The 15,633-nt window shown below is 46.1% G+C and overlaps 1 protein-coding gene across 1 annotated transcript; it reads left to right on the top strand.

Moving 5' to 3' along the window:
• The first annotated feature begins 10,140 nt into the window (after nt 1-10,140).
• On the top strand, nt 10,141-15,331 carry ANKRD53 (ankyrin repeat domain 53). Its single transcript, XM_006066652.3, has 6 exons — nt 10,141-10,406; nt 10,596-10,737; nt 11,018-11,217; nt 12,445-12,609; nt 12,952-13,072; nt 14,611-15,331. The coding sequence occupies exons 1-6, from the start codon at nt 10,141-10,143 to the stop codon at nt 15,328-15,330; spliced, it is 1,614 nt and encodes a 537-aa protein (XP_006066714.3). The 3' UTR covers nt 15,331.
• Nucleotides 15,332-15,633: the final 302 nt, after the last annotated feature.

Below are 15,633 nucleotides of genomic sequence, written 5' to 3'. Positions count from 1 at the left end.
GGTTTGAGGGCTTGTGTAGTTGCAGCTTGCGGGCTCCGGAGCGCGGGCTCAGCAGTTGCAGTGTACAGGCTTAACTGCACCACAGCGTGTGGGATCTTCCCAGACTGGGGACTGAACCCACGTCCCCGTGCATTGGCAGGTGGGTTCTTATCCACTGGACCACCAGGGAAGTCCTCAACAGTTATTTGTTTTTCTCTTTTTTAAATTGAAGTATGATTAACTTTGAATATTATATTAGGTTCAGTTGTACAATCTAATGACTCGATTTTTTATACATTACAAAATAATCACCATGAAGGTGTAGCTACCATCTGTCACCATATACAGTTATGACGATAGTATTGGCTATATTTCCTATGCTGTGCATTGCATCTCTGTGACTTGTTTATTTCATCTGGAAGCTTGTACTTCTCAATCTCCTCATTTATTTTGCTCATCTTCCCCTACTCCCCCCTGGCAACCACCGGTTTGTTTTCTGTATCTGTTAATCTGTTTCTGTTTTCTTGTTTGTTTTTTCAGATTTCATATATAAGGGAAATCATGCACGGTTTGTCTTTCTCTGACAGTTCACTTAGTGTAATACCTTCTAGATCCATCCATGTTGTGGCAAGATTTATTTTTTTATAGCTGAGTAACATTCCATTGTGTCTACATATGTATATACCATACCTGTATCCATCTATCAATGGACACTTAGGTTACTTTCATATCTTGGCGACTGTAAATAATGAACATAAGGTTGCACATATCTTTTTGAGTTAGTGTTTTTGTCGTCTTCAGAAAAATACCCAGAAGTAGAATTGTTGGATTGCATGGTAGTTCTGTTTTAATGTTCAGAGGAATCTCTGAACCGTTTCTCATACTGACTGCACCAATTTACATTCCCACCAATAGCACATGAGGGTTCCCTTTTCTCCACATCCTCACCAATACTTGTTATTTTTAGTCTTTTTGAAATTAGTCATTCTGACAGCTGTAGGTGAGTTCTCGCTGTGGGTTTGATTCACATTTCTCTGATATCTAGTGCTGTGAGCATCTTTCCACATGTCCGTTGACCATCTGTCGTCTTTGGGAAAATGTCTATTCAGGTGCTCTACACAGCATTTTTTAATCAGGGGAAAATGTCTTTTTTTTTAATGTTGAGTTGTATGAGTTTTTGTATATTTTGCATATTAACTCCTTATCAAATTTATCATTTTCAAATATTTTCTCTCATTCAAAGCAATCTTTCGTGTTAAGCTCTTTAGATTCATGCAGACCCAGTTTGTTTATTTTTGATTTTGTGTCCCTTGCCCGAGGAGAATATTGCTAAAATTGATGTCCTAGAGCATACTGCCTATGTTTTCTTCCAGGAGTTTAATAGTTTCAGGTCTTACATTTAAGTCTTTAACCCACCTAAAGTTTATTTTTTTTATGTGGTGTGAGTCCAGTTTGATTCTTTTGTATGTAGCTGTGCAGTTATTGTGTCTTTTTGACACAATAGCCATCCTAGTGGGCATGAAATGACATCTCATTTTTGATTTTGATTTGCATTTCCCTGATGGCCAATGATACTGAGCATATTATTTTTTCGTGTGCTGTTGGCTGTTTGTATATTTTCTCAGGAGAAATGTGTGTTCAGATGTTTTGCCCATTTTAAAATGAAGGTTCCTGTTTTTTGTCTTTTTATTGTTGAATTCTAAGAGTTTTTTATATTTTCTGGACACAAGTCTTTAATCAGTAATTTGTAAATATTTTCTCTTGTTCTGTAGATTGTCTTTCACTTTTTTGATGGCATCTTTTGAAGCACAGAGGATTTTAATTTATAATATCCAGATTGTTTGTTTCTTTTGATGTCATATCTAAGAACCTGTTGTCTAATCTAAGGGCACAAAGCTTATGCCCTTAAGCTTTGTGGTTTTAGCTCTTCCATTTATATCTTCCTTCACTTTAAGTTAGTTTTTGTCATGGTACAAAGAGGGTACCAGGGGTCAAGTTTTACTCTTTTGCATGTGGATATTCAGTTGCCCCAGCACCACCGGTTGAAAAGACTTTTCTCACCTCCATTGAATTTTCTTGGCACTTTCTTAAAAAATCAATTGACAATGCGAGGGTTTTTTCTCCCCTGGATTCCAGATCTATCCCATAGATCTGTATGTCCATCCTTTTGCCAGGACCAAGTTCCTTAAGATTTTCAATATGCAAGATCATATCATCTTAGTAGAGATAGTGTTACTTCTTTCTTTTGAATGGATGCCTTTTATTTTACTTCCTTGCCTCGTTTCCCTGGCTATAATACTTCAATACAATGTTGGCTAGAAGAGGCAAGAGCAGACATCACTGTCTTGTTCCAGATCTTAAAGAGAAATCAATCTTTCACCATTAAGTCTAATGTTGGCTGTGGATTTTACACAGATACTCTATCAGGTTGGGGAATTTCTTTCTGCTCCAAGTTTGTTGAGCACTTTATCTAGAAGAGGTGTGGAATTTTGTTAACAGTTTGTTACACTCTTTAAAGGCTTATGTGTTTATTATGGCTGGGCTGGGTCTTGGTCGCTGCGTATGGGCTTCCTGTAGTCGCAGAGCACAGGTTTCTCACTGTGGTAGCTCCTGTTGCTGTGGGGAACGGCCTCTAGGCACGCTGGCCTCCTTCGCTGTGGTTCACAGGCTCCAGGGTGCAGGCTCAGAAGTTAGCCTAGTTGCCCCAAAGCATGTTGGATCTTCTCAGACCAAGGATTGAACCTTTGTCCCTTACCCACTGACAGGCAGATTCTTAATCACTGGGCCACCGGGGAAGCAGTGTTAAATGTTCTTTCTGGTCTGTTGAGATGATCATGGGCTTTGTCTTTTATTCGATTGATATGATAAATTACATTAATTGATTTTCAGATGTTAAACCAAAGTTGCTTTCCTAGGATAAATTCCACTTTGTTATGGTGTACAGTCTTTTTTACATATTACTAGGAGATCAGTCCTGGATGTTCATTGGAAGGACTGATGCTGAAGCTGAAACTCCAATACTTTGGCCACCTCATGTGAAGAGTTGACTCATTGGAAAAGACCCTGATGCTGGGAGGGATTGGGGGCAGGAGAAGAAGGGGACAACAGAGGATGAGATGGCTGGATGGCATCACCAACTCAATGGACATGGGTTTGGGTGGACTCCAGGAGTTGGTGATGGACAGGGAAGCCTGGCGTGCTGCGATTCGTGGGGTCGCAAAGAGTCAGACACAACTGAGTGACTGAACTGCACTGAACTGAACTGAGATTCTGTTTGGTAGTGTTTTGTAGAGAATTTTTGCTTATTCACAAGAGTTATTGGTCTGTAGGATTTTTTTTTCCTTGTGATGTTTTGTCTGATTTTGGTATAAGGGTAATACTAACCTCATGGTGCAGGAGTAAAGAATCCTCCTACCAATGCAGGTGATGCAAGAGACTCAGATTTGATCCCTGGGTCAGGAAGATCCCCTGGAGTAGGAAATGGCAACCCACTTCAGTATTCTTGTCTAAGAAGTCCCATGGTTAGAGGAGCCTGTTGTCTATAGTCCATGAGGGCGACAGAATTAGACACAATTAAGTGACCGAGAAGGAAATGGCAACCCACTCCAGTGTTCTTGCCTGGAGAATCCCAGGGACGGGGGAGCCTGGTGGGCTGCCGTCTGTGGGGTCGCACAGAGTCGGACACGACTGAAGAGACTTAGCAACAGCAGCAGCAACAGCAAGTGACCGAGTGCACACACACACACAACTTCATAGAATGAGTTGGAATTCCTTGATCTTTTATTTTTTACTTTTGGGAGAGTTTATAAGTAATTGGTAATAATTCATCTTTAAATGTTTGGTAGATTCACCCAAAGTCTAAACTAGGAATTTTCTTTTTAAGGTTTTTTTTAAGTTTTTTAAAGTTTGTTATTCCTAACTGAATCGCTTTACTTGTTATAGTTCTATTTATATTTTTCATTTCTTCCTGAGTCCATTTTGGTACTTTTTGTCCTAAGAAACTGTCCACTTCATGGAATTTCCTGGCAGTCCAGTGGTTAGGACTCCATGCTCTCACTGCAAAGGGCCAGAGTTCAGTCTCTGGTCAGGGAACTAAGATCCCACAAGCTGCATGGTGTAGCCAAGAAGAAATTTATTTTTTTAATTTAAAAAATCTTTTACAAAGAAGAATTTGCCCATTTCATCTAAGCTATATAAATTGTTGGAAAATGACTGGTCGTAGTATTCCCTTGTAATCCTTTTCGTTTCTGTTAGGATTGTAATAATGACCCCTCTTTAATTCCTGTTTTAGTAATTTAATTCTTCACTCTTTTTCTCTTGGTCAGTCTAGTAAAGATTTGCCAGTCTTGTTGATCTTTTCAAAGAATCATCTTTTAGTTTTTATATTTTATCCATTGTTTTCCATTCTCTATTCTATTAATTTCTACTCTAATCTTTCTTTTCTCTACTTGCTCTGGGTTTAGTTTGCTCTTTTTTTTCCATTGTTAAGGTGGAATTTTAGATTTATCTGAGATCTTTCTCCTTTTTTAACCCAGGCATTTACAGCTATAAAAAGTCCAGTTAGCACTGCTTTAGCTGCATCCAGTAAGTCTTGGTATGCTGTGCCTTTGTTTTTATTCATTCAAAGTAATTTCCCTTCTGGCTTATTCTTTGACTCATTTGTTATTTGGAAGTTTGTTTCTTAATTTTCATATATTTGTGAATTTCTTAACTTTCTGTTATTGATGGCTAATTTCATTCCTGTGTGTCAAAGAACACACAATTGTATAATTTAAATTTATTTAAGTTTATTGAGGCTTATGTTCCATGTGCATGAGAGGAATGTGTATTCTGCTGTTTTGGATGGAGATGCTATAGATGTCTGCTGAGCCCTTGATTTACAATGCTGTTCAAGTCTTGTTTCCTGGTTGCACTCTGTCTCCTTGTTCTCTTCGTTATTGAAAGCAGGGTGTTGAAGCTCCCAATTACTGCTGCTGCTGCTAAGTCACTTCAGTCGTGTCCGGCTCTGTGTGACCCCATAGACGGCAGCCCACCAGGCACCCCCGTCCCTGGGATTCTCCAGGCAAGAACACTGGAGTGGGTTGCCATTTCCTTCTCCAGTGCATGAAAGTGAAAAGTGAAAGGGAAGTCGCTCAGTCGTGTCTGACTCTTAGCGACCCCATGGACTGCAGCCCACCAGGCTCCTCCATCCATGGGATTTTCCAGGCAAGAGTACTGGAGTGGGGTGCCATAGCCTTCTCCACCCAGCTACTACTATTACACTATACATTTCTTCTTTCAGTTCTGCCAGTTGTTGCTTCATATTTTGGGGGCTGTGTTGTTAACTACATATCTGCATACCTGGTATATCTTTCTGACGGACTGATCCTGTTATCATTATGAATTGTCCCTCTTTAGCGCTAGTTTTTTGTGTTAAAGTCTATTTTGTCTGATACTAGTAGAACCACTCCAGCTTTCTTATGGTTGCTGCTTGCAAAATACAACTTTTTCTTTCCTTTTCTCCTTTTACATTCCACCTATTTGTATCTTTGAATTCAAAGTATACTTCCTGTAGGCAGTTGGATCTTGATGTTTATTCCATTTGATCATTTCTGTCTTTTGATTGGATTATTAAATCCTTTCACATTGAATATTATTTCTGACATGTTAGCATGTACATTTGCCATTTTACTTTTGTATGTGTCAAGTCTTTTTTGTTGTTATTGCTTCCCTATTCCTCCTTTAATGTTTCCTTTTACAATAAGTGAATTTTTTGTAGCATAGCATTTTTAATTCTGTTGATGTTTTAAACTTTTGTTTTTTATTTTCTTAGTGTTTTTTCTAGGACTCATCATATACATCTCGTCTTAGCAGAATCTAAGACTTATATTAATTTAATTTCAAGGAGATACTGGATATCCCCTATATCCTGTATATCCTATATATCTCTCTTTTTCTCCCACTTCCTTGTAATATTATTATACATATTACAATTTATATATATATTATATATGCATTGTTAATTATTGCGTTATGTAATTTTATGTCCTTTAAAGAAGCTGAGAACAGTATATATTTACAGATTTTGTTATACTTGTTTTCTAATTTACCATTTCTGGTTCCCTTCATTCAAGATTCTCTTGAATCTCTGTGGATTCAAGTTAAAAATCTTACTTATTTTCTTACTCCATACAGCTTTGTTCCCATCTACCTACTTTGTGTTGTTATTATTGTTATTGTTCTATTTGTTATAGGCCCAACAATACAATTATATATTGTTTTATACAATTCCTTTTTTAAAAATATTTATTTATTTATTTATCTTTGGCTGGACTGGGTCTTTGTTGCTGCACTAGCCTTTCTCTAGTTGCAACAACAGGGTAAGCAATGTCTTTATTTTGTCGTCATTTTTAAAGATGGTTTTGCTGGATATAAGATTCTTGGTTGATAGTTTTTCTCTTTTAGTATTTGCATATGTCATCTCACTGTTTTGACCTTATTATTTTGGATGGGAAGTGAGTTGCTTATCTTTGTGGGATCCCCTTGTATGTGGTGAGTCACTTTTCTCTTTGTTGCTTTCAAAATTTTCTTCACATCTTCAGAATTTTTAGCATGATTGCCTGGGCGAATCTCCTTATGTTTTCCTACTTTCAATTTATTGAGCTTCTTAAATGTGTCGATTAATCTTTTTCAACCATTACTTCTTCAAGTATTTTTTCTGCTCCTTTCTCTCACTTTTCTTCCTGGTACTCCCATTATGTGTATGTTGGTGTGCATAATGATGTCCCATATATATATGTATATTTTTGAGGACTTTTCTTCCCTCTCTTTTATCTCTGTTCTTGGAATTGCATAATCTCTACTGCTTATCTTCAAGTTTGCTGATTATTTCTTCTGTGAGTTCAGATCTACTCTTGAGAATTTCTAGTAAATTTTTCATTTCAGTTATTGTTCAATTTCAGGATTTTCATTTTTTAAAATAATTTCTCTTTTCTGATATTCCTTTTTTGATGAGACGTTAGCATACGTACTTTTACTTTTTAGTATGGCTTCCTTTAGTTCTTTGAAGATACTGATAACTGCTTTGAAATCTTGGTTTGTTATATCTGATATCTGTGTCCTTTCACAGACAATTTCTGTTGTATGCTTTTTCCCCCTACTTTTTGTTTATTTGTATGTCTCATAATTTTTTGTTGGAACTGGACTTCTAAAGTAATATATTGTAGCAACTCTGGATACTGATTTTCTTGCCCCTTCCCTGGTGGCTCAGATGGTAAAGAATCTGCCTGCAATGCAGGAGACCCAGGTTTGATCCCTGGGTCAGGAAGATCCCCTGGAGAAGGGAATGGCTACCCACTCCAGTATTCTTGCCCGGAGAATTCCATGGACAGAGGAGCCTGGCAAGCCACAGTCCATGGGGGTCACAAAGAATCAGACCTGACTGAGCGACTTTCACTCACTCACTCACTTACTCCCCAAGGTTTGTTTGTTGCTGTTTGCTTGCTTATTCCTTTAGTGACTTGGGTGGATTATTTTGGTATTTTCCCCCTCTTTGTGAAGCCTCTGATATGCTGCTCAGAGGATGCAGCCCTGGATATATGCACAGTAACTCTAGGATGGCAGTAGTTATAGCAGAACTCGCTGAGACTGTCTCTTTCCCTGAGCTCTCTGTTAAACTGGCTGCCTCTGCTGGCATCATACCCAACTTTTAGGCTCCACTAATTGTCGGCTTATTGCTCTGTTCGTTGCTCTAGGGCATACATTACTCTAGGGTCTGATTCAATTAAACTTGGGTGCCTTTGTGGAGGTAGTTTTTAAAGCCAGTCTTTGAGGTTTGTTCTGACCCCATGAGGGCTCTTCTAGGCTTTCCTTTTCCCTCATTCTCTCTGGTAAACTAGCTGGCCTACAGCTTGTTTTAAATTGCTTACCACCCAAATCTCCATTGCTTTCAGAGCACTCTTAAGTTTGAATGTCCCCATGTTCTGTTTCAAATAAAGTTCATGATTTTTTTTTTTTTTGGCTGCACTGTGATGCTTGCCAGATCTTAGTTCCAACCAGGGATGGAACTCATGCCCCCTGCTGTGGAAGCATGGAGCCCTAACCACTGGACAGCCAGGGAATTCCCTTAAGTCAGTGAGTTAGGGAAGAGCTTCAGAGTTCTCAGTTTTTGTGGATTGGGCATAATCTCTGAGTCTCTGTTGTAGAACTGAGGGCAAGGAAAGTGGTTCGTCTCCTAGAATAACATCTGGCTTCATGTGCAGGGTTCTGGGCCGTGGTGGTAGCCTTTCATTCTGTCCATGGATATTTGGGTTACCTGCAATTCTCTCCCAACACAGAACATCTGCCCCGTGAGCATGCAGGCTGGGACAAAGAGATTAATATTCTTAGCCTGCCATGCCTGAAGTCAAGCCTTTGTCCCATCAGTGAGAGCCGGGTGGAGGAAGGGAGCCCCAATCTCGGCTACACTCACCAGGAATTTAGCCTCCACCACTTGGAGCAGGGAAAGGAGGCACTGGTGAGATGCTAGCAGCATGCTTCTTTCAGTGAGATATCCTCTATCTCGACTGGGAGCTGAGAGGAAAAGGAGACCCATCCTCTTGGCCATACCCACCTGGATCAGAGCTTCAAGCATTACTTTGAGATGGGTAGAGAAGAGGGAAGGAGCAGGTTGCTGCTTAAGTGCTACAGACTCTCACTGTTCTGGCTGAGATTGAGTAGATTTTCTTGAATAAATTTCTTTATTTGCTGTATGCCCTTAGAGACTTTGACAATTGGTTTGTAAAATAATCTTCACCGATTATAGTAGGACAATGGGTCAACAGAGTGCCCCATTCCAGAAGTGAAAGCCAGGCATAGGGATTTAAGATAAATTCACTCCAGCTCTCAGCAGTGCAAGAGATATTGGAATTACATTTTAGATCCCTTATGGGATCATTAAAATTAAGCAGGATACTCAGGTGCTACCCTGATTAAACCATCTCCCTGGTACTGAAAGCTTCATGTAACCTCCAGTCTCTGAGACATGCAGTGGATAGGTGAGAACACCAGATCAGCTACAGTCTGCTGATCCTTTGGAACTGCTTTGAACAGAAGCAAAGGATTCATTCAAATTTGGCCCATTCCCTGGGAGTACTTGGGAGAACAGATAAGACAATGGGCACACAACTTGGAAATCTGGTGAAGAGACATGACCTGCTCTCTGGAGTTCCTGTCTGGCACAGACTCATCTCCACCCCCACAATGTGATAGGCATTCAGATTCCTGCTTTTCTCTAAATCTGGTCTCAAGATGCAGGCATTCTCTCTCCTACCTCCTGAGGGCGTGTCTTTCCGGCTTCCTTTCTCCCCTTGATGGGAGTGTTTGCCCCCACAGCTACAACTGGATACCCAGGGTGCGTGCTGCTGCTGCTGCTAAGTCACATCAGTCGTTTCTGACTCTGTGTGACCCCATAGACGGCAGCCCACCAGGTTCCCATCCCTGGGATTCTCCAGGCAAGAATACTGGAGTGGGTTGCCATTTCCTTCTCCAGTGCATGAAAGTGAAAAGTGAAAGTGAAGTCGCTCAGTCGTGTCCGTCTCTTGAGACCCCGTGGACTGTAGCCTACCAGGCTCCTCCGTCCATGGGATTTCCCAGGCAAGAGTACTGGAGTGGGTTGCCATTGCCTTCTCTGAGGGTGCGTGCTAAGTCGCTTCTGTCATGTCCGACTCTTTGCAACCTTGCGCTGTAGCCTGCCAGGCTCCTCTGTCCATGGAATTCTTCAGGCAAGAATACTGGAGAGGGCTTCCATGCCCTCCTCCAGGGGATCTTCCTGACCGAGGGATCGAACTTGCGTCTCTTAAGTCTCCTGCATTGCTGGCAGATTCTTTACCACTGGGCCACCCGAAAGCCCCTGATATCACAAGTGAAATGGCAGCGCATCCATTATGATGCCGGGCTATGGTTGCGTCATAATTCACGTTTAGTATGTGGACTGACAACGGAAGCTAGTTCATGGTACAAGGCTGAATGAAAAGAGGCAGGAATATGCATACACATAGCGAAATAGATCATGATTTCTGTGGGTAATGGGGTTGTGATTTTTAATATCTTCATTGCCCTTCTGTTTTGTTTTGTTACAATCAGCACTTATTAGTTTTATAATCAGAAACAAAAGCTACTCGTCTTTCCGTGTGGGGTGTTGAGATGCCGAGTCTCCAGGACGCGTGGGCCGTGGGGTGGGGTAACCAACTGGTCGGTGACCCGGCCAGGGAGGCGCGAAGTTCCCGCCCCTCCACCACGACCCTAGTCCGGGAGTGCCTGCCGGCCTCCGCCCGTAGCGCCAGCTGGCACTTCGCCAGGTGGGCGGAGGCGGCACCCATCAGGCGGCGGTACCTCTCCGGGGACGTACACCTGCAACTAGCAAAGAAGGGCTCAACCACCCGCAAAGAGTCGGCGGTCCGGCGGCGCAGGTGGGCGCGGGCGTGATGTGCGGGCGTCTGGGCGGGGAGGGGAGGGCTCAGGCCTGGCCGGACTGACCTCCCAAGAGGTGCCCGGGGCCCCCGACGACTGTCACTTCCCCATTGCCCTGCCGCCCGGCGCGCCCTGCCCAGGGCCGGCCTCTAGGCTCACGCCCACCTTCCTCCCCACTCCGGCTCCAGTTCCATGAGTCTAGCCGAGGAGTGGGACCAGAGAGCGATGGGAGGAAGCTACTACGAACTGTTCGCGGCCTCATTGGGCAACCTGGAATGGTTGCGGTTCTGTTTAAACCGGCATCGTGGCGAAATCCTGGCCGATGACAAGGTAAGGCCTTGGAGTGCAGGGGCAGCAACCGAAGTCTTCTCCACCCTACAAAGAGCTCGCACACAGTGGTTACCTGGCAAGGAGTGACTCTAATTCACTTTCCTACCGTCTGGAGGGCAATTTTGGGGAAGCGAGATAAGGGAATGGGAAGGGAACCGTGGGATTCCCGGGAGCACTGAGAAGAGGCGAGGGTAATCCCAAGAAATCCTCTCTAGGTTAGGTTGTGGGACCCCCGGCCCAGTCCTGCTCAACCACTTCCTGTCTCCTCTGGCCCCCGCAGGGTTTCACTGCCATCCACTTTGCAGCCCAGAGCGGCAAGCTTGCATGCCTGCAGGTCTTGGTGGAGGAATACAAGTTTCCCGTAAACCTGCCCACCAACAATGGCCAGACACCTCTGCACCTTGTCATCCATGGTGACAACAAGACCATGGCCCTCGCCTGCATTCACTATCTGATTAAGCAAGGGGCGGCCCTCAACACGTGAGTCCAGCCTGTGTGGGGAGAGGGGCTGGCAGGCTGGGCAGATAAGAACCCCACTTCCAGGCAGGAAGATTCAAGGAGGAGAGGGAGAGGAGCTGTGGGGTACCAGGAACTTGTTCCCACATGAAGCAGTCACATGGTAGTGGCTGAGAGGCTTTGAAAGAGGGCAGACCTACTTAATGTCCCAGTTTTGCTACCTGCCAGCAGACAGAAAAACCTCAGGCAAATCACTCAAGCCTAAGTCTCAGTGCTCTGGTTCCCAAACCTGTCTGTACACTGGAATCACCTGGGGAGCTTCAAAAATACCAATGCCTGTGTTTCAATCCAAAGGAGTCTGTCATTTAATTGGCCTGGGATGTGGCCCGGGCTTTGAAAGTGCAAAAGAGCCCCAGCTGTTTTTCATTTGGCAGCAGAGTTTAGGAACTACTGCCTCAGTGTCTTCAACTGAAATTTGGGTAGATGACAATGCCTATCATATGAGACTACTGTGATAATTGAGAAAGTGAATGCATGGCTTAGAGGAGACTGCATTCATTCAAAATATTTATCCAGCATCTAATGTGCTGAGCACTGGGCCAGAATTGAGGAATACGGTGAATGTAACAGCCATGGTCCCTGCCCTCCTAAAGCTGACATACTAATGTAGGAATGGCCAGTCAACTAGCAAACAAATGAACAAAATGACAGTGTGGTAAGCAGTTATGAAGGGTGATGGAGCTGTGAGTAAAGGGGACAAGAAGACCTATTTGGGAATGGGCAGTTACCTCTAAGGAGAGGACTGAGAGGAGCCGGCCAGGTGAAGAGCCAGGGAAAATTATTCCAGGCAGAGGTGCAAAGGCCATGTTGGGAGAGAATGGAGCAAAGTCAGAAGACGAAGTTGGGGAGGAAGAGGGCCCTGGTCACGCAGGCCTTGTGGGCCACGGCCAGGCGGGGGGAAGGGGGAGGAGGCCTGGGTGGTTAAAGAGGAGATGAGGTTCATGGTCTCTGCACTCCAGCCAACCCAGCTCTCCTTTTGGTAGGTCCTCATGGTCACATACTCCATAATCAGACTTTAGCTGTTCACTCAATCCAAACCCTCCTTCAACAGTTGAAACTGAGGTACAGAGAGAAAGGACGTGCCAGGGTCACCCAGTGGACTAGTGGCACAGCAGACCTAGGAGCTGGTTTGCCCATCTGATGCCCTTCATCCTTCCTTTCTCCTCTCTTCTCCCTGGCGGGGCCCTCCAGTCAGACGTGCAATGGCTCCACACCTCTGCATCTGGCAGCCCGCGAAGGCCTGCTGAGCTGTGTCAAAGTCCTGGTGCAGAAAGGTGCCAATGTCCACGCACAAGATGCCACAGGCTGCAAGCCCATTGACTACTGCAAAATATGGAACCACCGAGTCTGTGCCCGGTGAGGGTGTGAGAACTACCCCCATCTGCCACCCTTCCCCAGGGCCCTCACCCAAGGATGAGTCTGCAGAGAACCCTCTCCAGGATGTTATTCCTGGGGCTCTCCACAGGGCCCTACCCCTGGGGTTTAGCATTACCTCGAGGTCCTAGCCCTTCAGCTGAAAGATGGTGATCACTTTCCTTTCTCACTGCCAGGGAAGTAATTAGCCAGACGGGGGATGGTCCATCTTGCTCACCTCATCTCTGGTGGCTCCCCCTACCCTCACCCAGGCCCTCAGCAGCAGCCAGTCTTCCCAGCCCAGGGTGAAGCTGAAGGAATGACACACCCCTGCCTTGGCACCAGGTTCCTGAAAGATGCCATGTGGAAACGGGACAAGAAGGACTTTGCCCATGAGATGAGGAAACTGAAGAGGCTCAAGGACCAGCTGGCCCTCATGGAGGAGGACTACCTGACTGAGTATCAAGTAAGGGGTAGGGCGGGCAGGGGCGCTGGGCATCAGCTGTGACCCAAGTGTGTGAGCATGACTCCCATGTGTGGTTAGTTAGAAGAGTGGCTAGAAGTGGTCCCATCCAGAAAGAGACTCCCCCCTCCTCTGAGGAGGGAGCTCCAGGAGGGTGCGTGCCAGAGGGATAATGCTGAGGAGTCTATATAGGTGGGCGGCAGTTGGCTATATGAACAATCAGGGAAGAGCTGACCTGGTAGAGGGAACAGACAGCCCTGTGGAGGGGCATGGGAGCCCATGAGAGTATGGTGTATGTCAGGAAGTGCAAATTCAGAACAGACGAGGAATCAGATGTGAGCTGGAGGCTGACAAGCTAGAAACTTGGCAGGGGCCCAGATCAATGCCAGACCTTGACTGGGGCAGAAAAGGAGAGTAAAGGATTTTAATGCTAGGTATAGGTACACAGAATGCAAGAACCAGGAAACTCCAAAAGAAGATGCTGGGACTCCTAAGTGGATCCAGGGGTGGGGAGGGCTTTGGGGCTGCCAAAGTCTGGTATTTCAGCTCTGTTCCAGCTGCATTCCTCTCTGTCATACCCTCTGTTGGTTCACCCAGTTCTCACAGTCACGTGTGTATCCAGAGGAGGCAAAGCCCATCTGTTCCTGTGTCTCTAAAATTTCCCCGAAGCCCCTTGAAGATTTCTCCTTATCTCTTGTTGGCCTCAACTGGATCACCTGTGCATTCTTGTTCCAATCCCTAGAGCTCAAGGAAAGCCATGTGCTGACTGACTGAAGTCTGGGGCAAGGCTGATGGAATTATGATGATTGGCTTAGCCTAATCGGGAGGCCTACCTCTGGAGCTGGGTCAGTCTCCAAACCACCTGACTGCTTAGCAACAGTCTGGGAACTGAGACAGGGAGGGAGGAAGGGGTGGTTCTGTGACAAGCTGAAGGTTCAGCTCTAGTTGAAGGAGGGACAGAGAGCATCGCCATCCAGTCTGGAGCACCAGCCAACTGTCTCTCTCCCTACCCTGACTGCTCAAGGCCTCCACTTCCAAGAAGCCTGCTCAGATGTGCTCCATCCAGTTGCTGGCCTTCCAGACTTTTCTGCTCTTTCCTTCCAGGGTCAAGGATAAGTTTGTACCACTCATTTGCCTTTGCCCCCCATCAAACCAGAAACTTTTAAGGCAGGCTGGGAACGCCTTTATGGGGGATGCAGGAGTCTCAAGCATTTCCATAGGGCAGGGATTGGGTCTCCCCACTCAAGCTAGAGACCTCACCTAGGGCAGAGGCCGAGTCTCCATCTGATTGGAGGTCTCCCCTGTGGGAAAGGCTCTCTGTCGCATGAGCCAGGGGCCCCTCCAGGCAGTATTTTCCTCATCAGAACAAGGGCTCCCACAAGGCAGGGGTTTCTCTCATCAGACTCTGGGCTCGCAAAGGGCAGCAAGGTATCTGCTCAATTAGACCTGAGGTTTCCAGGGCTACAGCCACAGGGCCTGCTTTCACAGAAACACAGGGGGAGCAGCTGTCCAGAAGTATCTTGTGCCTTCTGATGTTGCAGAAGGAGCACCAAATTCTGAGAGAAGCTGACTTCAAGAAGTGGCTCCATCACAAGTTGCTACTCCAAGACCAGTCCCTAATACCCAGCGTTCAGCGAGAGCCCCGTGCTCTGCCCCGGGCCGCTGCCCTCTCCAAGACCTGCAAGGACGGGGTACTGTGGCCTCCCTCGAGCTTCCACCCCTCCCCGGAGGCACGCCTGCAACAGATACAGCAGCCCAATCTGCCCTTGGTGATGTCTGTGCCCACCTACAAGCCGCCCACGATCAGGCGGCCCAAGGTGTGGAATCTTAGCAGCAATCCCGCCAGGTCCCCCACCGCCCAGATCGGCTACCCACAGGGCGTCCGCCTGGGCGTGCATCCCGACCCCAGGCCAGAGCGCGACTTCCGCTGCTTCGTGGAGGTGAGGTCCGACGGGCACGGTGGCGCGCACCTGCGCACGGTGGCCGGCAGCCAGGTGGCGCCTGTGCCCCGGCTGCCTTTCGAAGTGGTAATCCGTGAGCTGTACCCTTTGGTGCGGCCCTACAGAATGAAGGTGCCCCAGGACTTCTGCTCTGTCGCTATGGAAGAGGTGCCCCGGAAGCGGCACTTGGGTGACAGCAGCTTCTGGACTGACACGCTGAGCATGAACCTGCGAGAGACATTCGACGAGGCCTTCCTGGCGGCTGTGCGAGCCCATCAAGGACTCCCCGCTCTGCCTTCCCCTAAACCACCCCTCCCTTAAACTTACTTTGGTAGCCTCTCCACTGGAGACTGCGCAGTGAAGGCTGAGGTGTGGTGATTCTGTGTGGTTGGGGAGGAAGGGGGAGTGCCCACAGGCTGCCCACCCTCAAGCTCAAGGCTGGCAGCCTCCTCCCCCACAGAGCCCAGATCCCCTTCTCTCCACAAAGGAATCTCCCCCAGGAGATCCAAGTTAGGGCCGTATCCCGTGGGGATCCCTCTGCTCTGGGCCCTGGCATTGGAAAAGTGACACCTTGGCATCCCCATCTCCCCCTCCCACCCCAAACAGCTCACCAGGGGTGAAGAT

This window comes from Bubalus bubalis, chromosome 12, assembly GCF_019923935.1.
Source record: "Bubalus bubalis isolate 160015118507 breed Murrah chromosome 12, NDDB_SH_1, whole genome shotgun sequence".
Classification (NCBI taxonomy): Eukaryota; Metazoa; Chordata; class Mammalia; order Artiodactyla; family Bovidae; genus Bubalus; species Bubalus bubalis.
The sequence above is the reverse complement of the archived record's forward strand: the minus strand, read 5'-3'. Positions and strand labels throughout refer to the sequence as shown.

What these genes read in the sequence shown, in the direction of transcription:
- ANKRD53 (XM_006066652.3), top strand. Translation starts at nt 10,141, where the DNA reads ATGCCGAGTCTCCAGGACGCGTGGGCCGTGGGGTGGGGTAACCAACTG. An exon ending in AAATCCTGGCCGATGACAAG is followed by an intron (nt 10,738 to 11,017) that starts GTAAGGCCTTGG and finishes TGGCCCCCGCAG; the next exon opens with GGTTTCACTGCCATCCACTT. An exon ending in CAAGGGGCGGCCCTCAACAC is followed by an intron (nt 11,218 to 12,444) that starts GTGAGTCCAGCC and finishes GGGGCCCTCCAG; the next exon opens with TCAGACGTGCAATGGCTCCA.